The following is a 15,341-nucleotide window of genomic DNA, read 5'->3' as shown; positions in this document are numbered from 1 at the left end:
ATAGGCTTCAACTCCAGAGAGAAGGCTGACACTATTAACTTTACAGCATCATTGATTGTCAGGCATGCTGATTTTTTTTCCTTGGTGTTTATCTGCACATTTTCCATTCACAGGAGTTATTCAATTAATGTAACTACTGTGCATCCAGTGTTTAGAGACTCATCCAGCATATTGTAGTCCTTATGGTTTACTGGGTGAAAAACATGTATTATTATTTTTACCATGTATTTGCAGTGCATTTTTGCCTAAATTGCTGTAAAACATCAGTACATCCATTTCAATCTCTTTCCCTAACTTTTCTCTTAAATACTTTCATCCCTTTTATTTGCATTGTGTTTTTGAAACAGTATGTTAAGAAAAGTCTCTTTAGTAAAATAAGGATGAAGAACTAGGTTCTCACAAAGGTAAGGATGTGTTGAAGTCTTAACTTGTAAGCTTCTGAAAAGTGCAATGGATGGGGCAGGTTGTTCATGTAGAGGAAGGAAGAGAGGTTGGCTGTTGCAGAGCAGGTGCACCTGAGTTGGACCACGGGTGGACCCTGCAGTGCATATTCAGTATGGGATGGAGAAACAAATAAGCTTGAGTTTTGTGGTCATCCATTCTTGTCATGATGCAAGTCATAATGTCAAAAGGGTGATGTTGCCCAAGCTGACACAGGAGCTCCACTGCAGGAATGTAGATTTAGATGACCACTAGTTGTCACAGGGATTGAAATCACTCTTCATGTTCCTGTGTGCTATCAAAAGCTCATGCAGAGGACAGCCTGCTTTGCCTCATAATCCAGAGGAAGCTCACATATTGTTTACTTCAGTCCAGATAGATTCAGAATTCTGGGCTAGAGACAAATAGTCCTTTTTTCCCCCCAGCTCTCTGGATTTCAGCTTTTCCCACCTCTTGCTGTTTCTGCATGTTAACTCATCTGGAGGTTCTAGGGGTCTGTTACTCTCGCTCAGATTATTACAGAAAACATGGACACCTGCATGAAAAGGGGAGAAAATGCAAGCTCCTGATTCTCCATATTTTTTCCTAATACTCATTCTCATTTATGGTCTCACATTATATCCTATTGTGGTCTCTCACTTCCTGCATCCAAAGTGGCCCCAATATTTCAGCTCTATGGACTGTGCATGAGCTATATTAACTCTACCCCAGTCAAAACCAGCACATGCCCCTGTGTACTTCTCCCTGGTGTCTTCTGTGTTGTAACTGCTTTCATTCATGTCCATGTTGTTCCTAATCCTTTGCTGTTTCCATTTTAAGATTTTAGTTATGGATATGAGTAGTATGGTCATATCACTAAGTTCAAACAACACTCAAAGTCAGACATAAGAATATGTTGCCTCCAACCCAGTTGCAAGAAAGAGGATGAGTTAAGGAATTAGTACAAATTCTTTTTTTCTTGTTGCTTTTAATGGGTGTTGCTGTCACAAGAAGATCAGTGAGCTTGCAGGCTCCAACCTTTGACGTGTTGGAGAAGAATTGGTGACCAGACACTGTGTGCTCCTGTGTTTGTTGCAGGTACCCCAGCTGAGATTTCTCCATGAAGTGTTTTTGTAAAAAGCACATGCTTCACTGAAATGTTTTTGCATGCATTGAAATTCTATTCTTCAAGACAGAGTTTGACGTGACAAGGTCCTGACCAACCTCATCTAAATTGGCCAGGATTTGAGTAGAGGTGTTGACCAGATGAATTCATGAGTTCTTTTCCAACCTAAGTTGCTCTCTGTTTTTTTTCCCTAAATTACTTTTGTTTAAAACTAAGACCCAGAATAAATAATATTAACTTTTTCTGTTTAAAATAGACCATCCAAACCTTTGAAAAAAAACCACTCTAGTTCTAAAAATGTAAACCAGACTAGTACTCAGAATTAAAACACATTTTAGTTAAACAAAATGTATTTATTGAGCGTAACTTTTTCACTGATAACATGGAAGTATTTTAATTTTTATTCAACATAAACAGACTTTTAAAAACTAGTTTGTGAAATAAAGTTCTTTTTTCCTTAGCTCTAGATGGAACTTACTCCTATACACAACGTGCAAATTAGTGTTTTATCTAATAAAGTATTGAAGACTTGGTCAAGCACCCCTGAATCCAGCAGGTGAACTGGTAATGGGAAGGATCTGGCTCGCAATGCCTAACTTACCATATGCCATTGATGCAGGGTAGTCATACTTGTCCCTCTCTTGGTATGCCATACATGCACTCAGATAGCATCCCTCACATCTCACCTGAAAGGCAAGAAACTCTGAGAAGCAAATTTTTGGGACCTAAGTCTGTAACTTCTAGCCTAATGGAAAAGACTTTCTGGGTAAGATGAACTGTATCATTCAGAATGTCTTTGTTTTGGAGCAGCTGATGTAGTTGAAACATATATTAATGGGAGAGCAAATAATTTAAATCAGGTTTGTGATAAAGGGACAATTTGAGGAACTGTGCTTGCTTTTTTTTTTTTTTTTTTTCTCTGTGTAGTATTCTGTGGGAAAAGCAGCTTGGGCATCCAAAGCAACAAGTAACTACTGCTTTATATGTGACAAAGCATTATAAGAATAGTTCTATAGTTCTGGTGAGTTTGGATATAAATACTTTGCTAGAAGAATAAAAGTAGAATATTTCCCTTGATACTTTGATTTTCAGTGATTCCATCTTGTGGCTTTAAGGTCACCTGCACATTGAAAGTGACTAGAAGTTCTCTTGAGGTTTTTTTTAGCATTTTATTAATGCCCTACTATTTTATTAATAATTGATATGTCTGAAGTGTAGGAGATATGTGGAAAAATAAACAGAGAAGAGAATGCCTAACAAAATGCTTTACTGGAGTTGTTTGTTCAGCATATTCCAGCTTGCACATTGGAAAAACTAGCTTTTTGTTGGGGAGGGGGAAACCAGAGAGTCCTACACAGTTTTATACACTTCCTGATATGTGTTTACTGTTATTTCTAGGAGTTCCAACACCCAGTCCAGAAATCCTTCGACATACTTTGAATATGCTTGTACGGGAGAGGAAAATATATCCAACTCCGGATGGTTATTTCATTGTAACCCCACAGACTTACTTTATAACACCATCTCTTATAAGAACTAACAGTAAATGGTACCATTTGGATGAGAGGATACCTGACAGGTCTCAATGTACCTCTCCACAACAAGGAACTATAACTCCCTCCACCTCGGGTTGTGTCAGGGACCGAACACTACCCAAAAACCACTGCGACTCCTGCCATTGTTGCAGAGAAGACATGCACAGCATGCATGCATCTACCCTACAGAGGAAATCAGCAAAAGACTGTAAAGACTCATACTGTCCTCCTTCATTATGTCAGGTCCCACCTACTGAGAAAAGTAAAAGTACTGTCAATTTTTCATATAAATCAGAGACGCTCACAAAGCCTAAGGATGTAGAAAAGCAGTCTAAGAAATTTGGACTCAAATTATTCAGATTAAGTTTTAAAAAGGATAAGACCAAACAGTTGGCAAATTTCTCTGCCCAGTTTCCTCCAGAGGAGTGGCCGCTAAGGGATGAGGACACCCCTACCACTATACCTAGAGAGGTAGAAATGGAGATTATTAGGCGCATTAACCCAGACTTGACTGTGGAAAATGTCATGAGACACACTGCACTAATGAAGAAACTTGAAGAAGAAAAAGCTCAACGAAGCAAAGCAGGATCTTCAGCTCACCACAGTGGACGAAGTAAAAAGAGCAGGAATCACAGAAAGTCTCATGGGAAATCGAGGTCACACAGCAAGACCCGAGTGTCCAAAGGAGACCCATCAGATGGCTCTCATTTGGACATACCTCCTGAAAGGGAGTATGAGTTCTATGATCCCTTGACTCGATCCCCACGGGAAGGCTGTTTTATAATAGAACACAAGGGAGATAATTATATAATGCACAGCAATCCCAACATGATTGAATCTCACTTTCCCATGACCCCAGAGTGGGATGTGTCTGGTGAACTGGCCAAAAGAAGAACTGAAATGCCTTTCCCTGAACCTTCCAGGGGAAGCTCCCACTCCAAGGTCCATCGGAGCCACAGCCATACACAGGATAGAAGATCAAGGAATGAGCGGTCCAGTAAGGCTAAAGAAAGGTCTAGATCCATGGATAACTCCAAGGGACCTCTGGGCTCAGCTACTTTAGGCACATCAGAAGATGTAGGTGAAGGCTGTAGCCCAGATGACCAAACAACTAGCCAAACCTACATTGATGATAGTACCTTAAGGCCATCTCAGTCACTCAGTCATCAAAGGGCTCTGATTTCATCTGCAAGCTACAAAGAGACTTGCATCCCTGAAATAGCTGGTGGCAGTGTAGAAACCCCCAGTTCTTGTACCCTATTGGAACAAGGCAAGCCTACAGAGAATTTGCCACCATACAGTGAGCTCAACTCCTGCACAACAAAATCTGCAGTTGATGACTATTTTCAGTGCAACACATCCAGTGAGACTGTGCTTACTGCTCCATCACCACTGGGAAAGAATAAAGAGGATCATGATACGCTCACAGGGCCAGATGGGCTAAAAAAAATTACTCCTACAGAAAGACAGTCTCAACATATTGCTAGGGAGCCTGGGGTGCACAAGGAAGAGTCCCCGAAGGGCCCGAGCAGTGGTTCAGTGATTGCTAGCCAAACTCCAGAAGTGATTGCTAATGGGCGGCTGGTTCAACACCATAGCACTGAATCAAGCAGCCTTGATAAAAGGAAAGAAATATTTAGCAAGGACACACTCTTTAAGCCTCTGCACAACACTCTTTCTGTGAATAGTTATCATAAGTCTAACACTCTGCTAAAGCCCCATCAAAAGACCCCCTCTGACACATTGCCCATCAGATGTGAGAAACTTGAACAAGCGATGGTAACCTCAGTCACACAAGTCATGCCTGTTTCTCAGAGACAGCAAGAGACAACTGGGAACCAGGAGGCCTCCTTTGACTACTACAACGTATCTGATGATGATGACTCAGAGGAAGGAACCAACAAAAATGCGGAGGAAGAAAAGAACAGGGATGATGTTGGTACGATGCAATGGCTCCTAGAGAGAGAAAAGGAAAGGGATCTACAGCGAAAGTTTGAGAAGAACCTTACTCTTCTCACCCCGAAGGAAACAGAAAATAGCAACAACCAGAGAGCTACCCATTCAGCCCGCCTGGACAGCATGGACAGCAGCAGCATTACTGTGGACAGCGGGTTCAACTCTCCACGGTAGGACTGTCACATTCATTGCAGCTTTACAGACTAGGAAGTTCCATTTATGGTTTTATGGGTGTGTGATATTGGTAACAGAATGTAGGGCTGTACTAAAAAATTTCACATGTTTTCAGACTGTTTTTTTCTACAGCTCTGGAATTCTCTATTCACATGTGTGGGTTTCCCACCATACAGTAAGAAACCAATGACCATTTGCAGCATTGACTCTGTATTAGCTCATTTTCTATTTGCTGAAAACTTCCCTGTATCCTTTTTTTTCTCTATTAAACTTGTGTTTGCTTTTAGAATAAAAGGGATGAGCTCCTGCATACTCTTCCCTTCCCTTTCCCTCTAAGATACCATCCACAAGACTAATGGAAAGACTAGACATGACCAGGTGGCATAATCTTTGGGTCAGACAAAAAGAAAAACAAATTACATTGTTTTGTGTTTGGGCTTCCTTGTTTGTTTTCTTCAAAAGCTTTGAAAGTGTATCTAGTCACCATTCCAAACTGGTGAGACTTGAATAGTCACCCCTCCTACAAGTTAAAAATGCTCAGGATGTTTGAATTTCAGATGTGACCTAACACTGCTGAGAGAGAGGTGCCTTGTCTAAGATACTGGAGTCCACATGTTTGCATGTGGTAGTGCTGGTTAGTAATTATTCCAGGGATTTCAGGCATCATGAAAGTCTCAGTGTACTACAAGTCTTAAAAATATAGGGAGGAGAGAGTTTTTGGTGCATTCCCTGCCCTGGAGATTTCACAAGTTCATTTCCAGGTTAAGAATCCTTTATGCCAGCCTTCTTCTTTGTCTGTCTGACCTTTGGCAGTCCTAGGTGCTTGGTGGAATGGAGCATGAACAGTTTTGTTTGGCCTGCATAGCAAATCGTCAGAGTTCAGAACAGTGACTCCAAGAACATAGAAATAATTCACAGTACTATTTCTCCTAGAGTGGCTTACTTAAGCTTAAATTATTTATTGCCTGTGTTTAAAAATAAAACTTCCAAGACTGATTTTGCATTATGTGAAAAAAAATGGGGGATTTTGTAACTTTTTTTATTTTCCCCTGTAAATGGTGTTCTTGTTCCTCAGAAGTATATATATTTTTTACATCTATAGCAAAGGCTCTCAGAAAGGCATGTGAAGGATTTCCTGTTTCTACACAGGACTAAATTTCATTTTCAGTCGAAGTCCTGTCACTCTGGAAGAAATTCCTTTGGATTTGATGGTTGTTCCAACTTACGTTAAGGACAAAACAAAAATCAGTGAGCCTGATGCAGCTTGCAGTGGTGTATCGAACTAGAGCAGGTTTCTAGCAAATGTATATCTTTTCTGATTAAAAAACCTGAAAAATAATTTGATAAATTATACCACTAACACTGAGTTCACTCTAAAAAAGAAGCTTGAGAAGACTTTGAATTTATGTTATTGATTGTTCTGCAGATACCTGACACTGTTCTCATATAGAACTCTTGTATTAAACTGTTTGCACTTTTCTTTTTTAAATGTGATCTCTTCCAGTAGTTGAAGTGCTATACTTGCAGGCAGTTTTTGTAGGGGAGTGTGTTGTGGTGTTTGCTTCTTGCTCAGCATGTCTGAGAGTCCAGCAGAGTATGAGAGTCACCTCCAGGACAGGATATCGACTGGATTAAGAATCAGTTCTTGGACTACGGTTTTGTATGCTAGTTGAATATCAGACTTTTGTTTCTGATTAATGTAACGGTAGACATTTTCTTCCCTAATTATTTATACAAAAGCTAAAATTTCTGTTTCTGTTAAATTTGGCTAGCAAGAACAGGATGTGGTGAGCATGCTGGATTTAGTGCTGCTATACCAAACCAAAGCATTACGTTGGGTATTTTGTTTTGTGAGACTGGCATATAGTCTAGATATTTCAAAGCTTTTTCATGAGCTTTGCATCAAATGATTAAATATGATGATTTTGCTGAGTTTGGGTCAATTCTTGGTATAAGTGTCCAAAACCGAATTGAGCTGAGGGTGAATTCAGCCCTTTAGATAAAAGAACCATGTTGTTACTATTATCCTACCTTATAATAAAAAAATGTACTCCACAGCCCTTTTCCAGAAAATACAAAATAGCTATTCAGCATCCATCTGGTAAGATTCAGCTAGGTGTGACAGTGTCCTTTAGCAGATGCCATGGGAAGAATATAAGAATATAAGAACAGGTCGTGCATATAGTGATGTTCCTCAGGTGTATTCTTCTAGCTTCCACTGATGTTGTAACTCTGCTTCCTGAGGTGGGGTGGTATCTTTTCATTCAAACTGAAGTATGTAACATTGTTTCGGAAATCAAAATCACCAATTTCACACTATAAAAGAAAAAAAATATTAAAGTCTGATAAATTGAAAAAAGAAGAGTAAAAAAAAATTAGAAAGAAATGGCTGCAGTTAAAGAGATTTGCAATGGTCATTTGACTTCTGAAGTATTTGTGTGCGAAATGTGTGAACATATTAATCACCACTAGGAAAAAATCCTCATAATATTTCATGCATTGCTTTTATGCAAATTATATATAGTAAATGTTAGCTGTCAAGATTAATTTTATTCCTTTATTTTTAGGGCTTATATAATACAGTTGCTCCTTTGTCACCTAAAGAAAGCTAATTTTGGCATTAGTCTGCATGCATAATTTTCAATGCAGTTTTTTGTGTATACACGTTGTAATGGTCAGTTTGTAATAGCAGAGTTAAGCATGTCGAAGATCTGGAATTGGTGGTCCCATAACGAATGATACAATACTAAATTATCTCTGAAAACTAAGATTTGCATCTATTTTCATTAAAAAGCAGAGAGAAAGGAATAAAAAAATGAGCGAGAGAAGTGCACCATACATCACTGCATCTCACAGGAATCATTAACTATGTGTGTCATCCATCATAGCTCTTAGGAACAACGGACAGTAAAACAATCATTGGCAGAAGAATATCAGTAGCATCCATTTTGACCAGTTTGAAAGATCTATGAGAGTTTTCCTAAAAGCCTCATTGATTTTCCAGACTCAGTTTAAGGTTATTTAAATCTGCTCTGTGACTAGGAAAAGTGTTTTTCGTTCCCCCGTGCAATTCACTGACACATTTCTCCCCTGCCATATCTAAAGCTGTGCATTTCTACTCTTCCCTTGATGCTAGCACTATTTTTTTTTCTTAGGGCTAGTTTTAACTGAGAACAGTCCTTGATCTGTCTGGCTGCCTGCAAGGCTTAGTCAGGGAAGCAGCAGAAACATGTGGCAGGGTCAGGTCCACACAAGGCAGGCAAATTTAGGTTGACTTTGAACTGACTATGAAACTTCTGTCATTAGTATCCTTGTTTATAATGCTTATTTAATAACTGCATTGAGTCCTCTAAATGTATTCTGTAAACATCTCTGTAGCAAGTGATGATGTCATTTTACAAATAAGTAGGGTACAGGTGAAGGGTACATGACAGGGGCCACATGGATCTTTGAAAGCAAATCTGTTCCTGAACAGGCACACATTATTTAGAGAGCAAAAATTATTTAATAGTGTAAGGACAACGAAAACAGTAGTACTGGTAGAAGTAGCCTTAGCGTGTGATGGCTGAGCTTCTTAAAACTGTAGACTAAAATACAAGCTTCTCTGCATTCATAATTAGATGTATCATTAAAAGGCTTAATCTTTCAAAGTGTTAAGTGTCCTATCACTCTTGTGGTTAAATAATACGTTAGAACTAAAGGAACATTGTCCATTTTCCAAATGAATAGCAGCACTAGTTGTTGTCCAGGGTAAGATGACAGACCAGGCAGTTGTCTCATTGTCTTGGTAAGTTGCAATCATCTCAGCTGCAAAGCAAAATTGAAGTGTTGCATTTAGAAGCATCATGGGTTTAATGTAAGATAAAACTTTTATTTAATATTTTGTGTGCAAAAACCTAGGTAGAAGAGGAGACAACAGAGGATGCTGTGTTATATGGTTGCTTTCCTAACTCTGCCTAGTCACAGAGCTGATTTGATGAAGCTACTTTGTGCAAAACTGCATCAGTCAGGAAAGAAAACTAGCACATTCCAAGTGCAAGATGGAAGCTATTTCCGTGAGTGAAAAATCCAGATGCTTGTTACTAGTTCAGCTTACAGTTTGTGTGACAGTTTCAGTTGTGCTATACCTGTGTTATGGTATGATGACAGCTGAGCACCTCTGGGACGCGTTTTGGAGGAACATATGTGTACTGTCAAAATGAGATGATTCATTGATGTGACATTACATACAAACACAGGAAACCTATTATAAAACACTCTGTTCTCCTTTCCTGTCTAGTCGAAAGATATATAGGCATGTCATAGATGAGTGTGTATATATATTTCTTTTCCATTCCAGTACTCGTGAGAGCCTGGCATCCAACACTTCAAGTATTGTTGAAAGCAACAGACGTCAGAACCCCGCTCTGAGCCCTGCACATGGAGGCGCAGGCCCAACTTTCAGCTTCCGAGCCACTGCAGACCCACCCACGAGTGAAGCTGAGAAACTGCAGAAACCTGGTAACTGCCTGCAAGCTTCTGTCACTAGTGTCTGATAGTCAGCCTGCCTCAGATTGTCTGTCTCATCCTATACAGCAAAGTTTACGACACTGGGACTGATGTTTACATCTTTGGGGAAAAATAAAACAAGCATCTCAATCACAGTTTTAGTGTTCACTTAAACTGTGCTGCTATGTAGACTAGGGGCAACAAAGAAGTCTTTATTTCAAGGTATTGCTTTTCACATTTGGGGCTCTGTAGCAACAGAATAGCAGTAGGGATAATATGTACACTTTTTGCTTCACTTAATTGTAACTGAGCACATATATGAAAGTCTAGACACTGTAAGTGTAATCTGCATTTTCAATGTCCATGCAGTTGCCAACTTCATTTAAAAAAAATGCCACAGATGTGTGATGCCCCTGGTCAGAGGCTAAACTCTGCTGCAGAGTTCATAATTTTTTTCTTCAAAAACTGAGCCACTGCTGAAAGTAACCAGCTAGGATCACCATGAGGAAAAAACAATGCCAAACGTGACAAGTCACGACCTCAGCTCTATATGCGAATTATTAATACTAATCAGTAATTTTCACTGTGCATTTTTGTGACGCAATTTTACAAATACCTGGTTAAGCGAGTAAAAGGAGGTTTGGGGGTTGTTTTGATTTGCTTTTTTTCTAGGTATGGACGGTCTCTAGAGTGAGAAGGGAGGCGGCAGCTCCTTTTGTTTCAAAAATAGGAGAGATGTTTACTTAATGAGACTTGCTACTTGACCTTCCATAGTGACCAGTGAGGAGGTGGGCCTTTGCATAGAGGGGGGAGTGGGGAGGGAAGGGAAAGATGTAACTGTCATGGAGCCACAATGTGGAGTGACACGAAATATATTAAATGTCTTCAGTATAATTCACTTATTTTAAAAAGATAATCTAATTCTTGTGTCACTTCTGGTATTGCAACTTGCCATTAATATAGGAATCAGGATAACTAATTTCTTGGAACAAAAATATCCTTTATGATATAAATGACAAGTATGGCCTGAAGAATTGATTTCTTTCTAGTGGAAGGACATAAATCTATTTTATGTAGCTTATTAAATAGAGTGCCTAAATTAGGCTATTAAAAATAGCATACAGTGTAATGATTATCAGAGAACAAAATTTAGAGAATTATAAACTTCTGGCCTTTTTATTCAGTGGATGTTATTCGCAATTTAGCATTTTATGGACATGTCTGGTTTCTAGAAATTCAATGTGTCCACTTGGTTTGCAGTACAAAACTGAGTCCTGCAGGCATGGTACATCCTAATTCACTCCCTAAACTGTTACTCCAATGTAATTAGTACTATGCTAATTACTGCAGAGTAAATTCTACAGATAGTTGAACTCCAAGAGTAACTTTAGGTATAGGGTCACATTCTGCTCTGTTACTCATGCAATGTGGTAGTGCAACAAACTGACTTATTTTATCAGAACAGAAAATTGGTGGAAGAATAACAAAGATACTAAAATGTGCAACAGCCCAAATTGTTTCATATTCAGGACATTTACCCTGTCTAGCTCTTGTAGTACACAGGTATGAAACCCAACTGTACATATTAAAAGCCAGTATTTTCATCAGATTCTGGTGACATTTATTACTCTGTATACAAAGTCATTTGAGCTTCACTTATGTTCTCTATTGTCATCAGAAGTATTTACTGACGATTCAGCCTTATGTTACACCATCAGATATAGTTCATTTACTTATAAAACAGCTTTCTAACTCTGGACACAATCACTTTCCAGTTCTGTCAAGAATACCCAGTCAATGCACAGGTCTGTTTTCATTGATTTCAGTGTATAATTTTCATTTCATAGGAGCAATAAGACCTTTCAGTGCACATAAAGGAAATTATTGTGCTTTTGGTTGGTTATCAAAGTCACTTGGCCTTTAGCCTTCTGCCTTATCATACCTTCCAAGATGTGCTCTAATTACCACATAATGCTTTGCATGACGCATCTTATTATTCGATATATAACTCCAGCCGTACTTATTCCATGCAAACTGTAGAGTCAGAGTTTTTGTGGGGAATTGTCAAATACTATGCAGTGGCTGACTGTGATTTTGTTTCTGAGATGAGCTCTGACATCAGTAGTATGTATCAATTCAGTAAATAAAAATGTCGAAATGGTAAAAAAATACAGTGATGATCTGAAGTACTAATGGCAGTATTAAAATGTGAAGAGCAGAAACAGGTTTCACCTTTGGAGAAATAATTGTTTGTCATAAGCTAATCAGAATTTGTGCAGGCAGCTGGTTGTACAGAAGACATAATTCCAACAAAATGTGATAGTACATACCTATGAACTGTATAGTATGTTATTTCCTAAAGTTCCCAGAGACCAGCAGACAACATAAATGTCATATTAATGTTGACATGGCATTGTACCAATATTAATGTGACTCTTGGAATATGGAATGTAAACAGAAGTTTCAAATAGAAACGTTCTAATCTTGATTTTGTTTTCCTTTTAAAATCAACAATTGAAAATAAGAAAATTCCATCTTGAGGTTCTGGTAACAAAACCACGAGAGTGGAGCTTGAGTGCTTTATGTCACCCTAATCCTTTGATGAAATCATAGCCTTGTATTATGTGGTTGCTTATCTATCATTCTTCTAATGTATCAATTTAAAGGTTTACAGAGTTAGATTAGGTTGAATCTGTGTTGTGTTCAACTGTAAAGGGTCAACACAAATCTGTCGGCATTTTGCACACTTAATATGTATTATTATAATACAACATGTTACTTTTATGGTAATTTTTTTTACACATATAACTACCTCCATGAATTTGATGAAATGCAGCAACATGAAAAGTGTATTGTACAAAGCAAGGTTAGAAACTTTGAAGCATTAGGTCATGGCGTTCTCTTGTGTGTCAAAGCTTGCATATGAAGTCATCATGTTTCCATTGCCACAATTTCCTTCTACAATGTTAAAAAGACGGCTTTCAGATGAGTCACTTAAAGACTTTGACAAGGCTGCATAATTGGGATAAAAGTGAAAGGGAGGCTGAAACCTTCCATCCTCTCCCCAGTTACTGCTAAAATTTCTGCCTGGTAGAACTTGAAAATGTATTTGTAATTTAGCAAATTAGAAACATCTACAGTCTGTGAAATATGATTGACAGTTTGGGGTTTAACAGAAGACACTCTGGGTATTTTCTTGGCAGCCTTCAGATACTTGGGGCCCTATTCTGCCTCCATCTTTGTCAACATTAGTACATGGTTTCCCTGAACTGGCAAGGGTGTTAAAACAGCTCTTCCTTTAGTGATATGCACTCTGGTCTCTAGATTGTGTGCATCTAAAACATTTGCTCCTATAGAAATTACCAACAGCCTTTAATTGACATTGCTGGGAGCACTATTAGGGTCCCTACTCGAGGTATGTGCCTATTGTTCAAAGAACATGGGCCAGTTTCCAAGAAAAATTAAGCTGGCTTTTGAAAAGTAGCCAGCTGCAACAAGCCACCTTTCAAGAGGGAAGAAAGATAGATTTTTCCAAAAACCAAAGGAAGAAAGTGGCAGTTGAACCTAAGCAGATTGCATTATATACAAATCCCGATTTATGAACACCTTTCAGCAAACCTAGTACCATTATCCTGATGCAAATTATTATACAATCATCAGTTGAGCTAATTTTGCCATTTTAAGTATTTCAGTTAAAATTTAGATGAAATCATTAGCCATTTGACTCCCAGCACCACTGTAAAATGACTGTTATATGCGAACCAACTTTCACTCAACTTAAAAAAATAAAAATGTATTGGAAAACAAATGTTTTAATGAAAACCCTGGCCTAAGTGCTTGCCAGCAGTAGTCGCTGTTAGGAAAGCGAGCAAACAAAGCAGTATTTATATATATAAAGTGACCATCACGATCACAGATAATACTTTGCACTTAAATCACACCTTTTTGCCTGAGGGTCTCAAAGCAGTTGCCTGTGAGGTGGGCAGAGTTCACTGACCCTACTTTTTGTCCAGGTCCATTGGAAAAAGCAAAGGATAAGAGTCTGCAGGCTAACTTATTAACTAGTTGCTTTTTTAAAATTACTGAAGTAAGTTTAACAGTTAACCAAAGTGTTTAATGTTTATATTCTGAAATTATTCTTTTGACGCATTCAGTTTGTTTAAGTAAGAAACTACTTTACAGCCCTGCAGACACTCTTGGATTAGCAGTTCCAAAAACAAATTTGTAGTCATACGAGTACTGGCAGCAGTGGTTTTAGAAACAGTCATGTTAATTAAAATTTTGTTTTTCAAATACATTTTGTAGTGCTTTTACCAACACAATTGTTCAAATTGTTGTGCTGAGAAAGCAAATAGCACTCCTAATCTGGTGTCATACCCACAGTTTACAATTCTCTTTGCTCTTCTGAAAAAAACTGTACAGTATTAGAGAGAAAGTTCTATTTTTTACAAAATTCTTTTTAAAAAAAGGCTATATATCTAAAATGTTCCCCCCAGCATAAGTAAAGTGCATCATTACTGCATGAGACACATGCAGTGAACCCACCAAAAGCCAAGCTGGTGCTAGAAGAAAACGGGACTATCACACTTCTTTTATAGTGGCGCTCTAAACGTTGGTTTCAGTTATGCGAGTGTAAATCTGGCATAACTGCCCTGATCTCCGAGGATCTGAGAGAGATGGGAATGGGTCGTTAACTCCATTGAAGCTCAGTTCTGAGCTGAGGGTTTCCGTGTTCCTCCCCCCTGCCCCCTCCCCGAGACACTAAACACAGAGAAGGAGCAGAAGGCCACCCACCTCTGGAAGGCTCTGGAAGGGCAGCCTGGGCTGAATCCCTGCTGGAATGCACAGCCACCCAGCCGGGATCCGTGCGTGCCCCACCTCGGAAGGGTGCACTGCCCTCGTGCTGTGTATTGCTTAGAGCCACCCAAAGGATACCCATCCAGAAGTATGAAAGGGCCCTTGGAGTAATTGGCACAGATGTTACTTTTATGTGTGGAGGAGATTTTAAGTTTAAAGGGATCATAATTCTGCAGGTAATTTTCTGTGAGTGACTGAATGTGGCTGTTGCATTAGGTTTAAATGAGTTAATAAATGCAAGTGGGACTTACTGTATGTTAGAAGGGAGTTTTGCAGCCAAGACTGCCTTGTATAAATGTGTTTGCACTGAAAAAAAAAAAATTAAAAAATTACTTGGTCTCTGGTTGCTGTAAAGGTCATCCAAGATGGATGTTCTGTTTATATTGTATAGTATTTCATATGAAATAATTGCAGTTCATGAAATGTCTTCCCTAACGTTACTGATTTATAACAGCACATTTGTAACATGGTTTTTATTGTGTCAGTGTACCATATTGTAAATGATGATTACTTGTCATGCTTAGTATAATAATTTAAAGGAAAAAAAAGGACAGGGATTTTTGTAAGTCTATATTTGAAAGTCCCTCCATATGGTAATATTGTGTTCATGTTGTTTATGTAGTGTTGTGTGAAATATCCATTTTGGATTGTGTTACTTTTTAAGATATTAAATAACATTTGGTTATATGTTCTAAGTGGATTCTTTGCACTCATCGGTGGTTTTTAGAGAGTATACTTATATTTCCATTTAACATGCTGTTTCTCTCCCTCACTTAGGAAACCTT

General features: G+C 38.5%; 1 protein-coding gene across 4 annotated transcripts in view; it reads left to right on the top strand.

Annotated features, from left to right (window-relative positions):
* STOX2 (storkhead box 2) overlaps positions 1–14,500 on the top strand; it is a gene marked incomplete at its 5' end in the record, with an annotated part of 140,720 nt that extends 126,220 nt beyond the window's left edge. For all 4 annotated transcript variants that reach the window (XM_083860869.1, XM_083860870.1, XM_083860872.1 and 1 more), the window contains 2 exons: positions 2,945–5,207; positions 9,551–14,500. In XM_083860869.1, the coding sequence (XP_083716995.1) occupies positions 2,945–5,207; positions 9,551–9,746 (2,459 nt within the window). In that variant the 3' untranslated portion in view covers positions 9,747–14,500. The remainder of the gene's footprint in view (positions 1–2,944; positions 5,208–9,550) is intronic.
* Between the last annotated feature and the right edge of the window lie 841 nt (positions 14,501–15,341).

Source organism: Zosterops lateralis (genome assembly GCF_965231275.1).
Source record: "Zosterops lateralis genome assembly, chromosome: 5".
NCBI classification, from domain to species: Eukaryota; Metazoa; Chordata; class Aves; order Passeriformes; family Zosteropidae; genus Zosterops; species Zosterops lateralis.
Note: the sequence above shows the minus strand (reverse complement) of the source record. Positions and strands in the feature narration are given on the sequence as shown.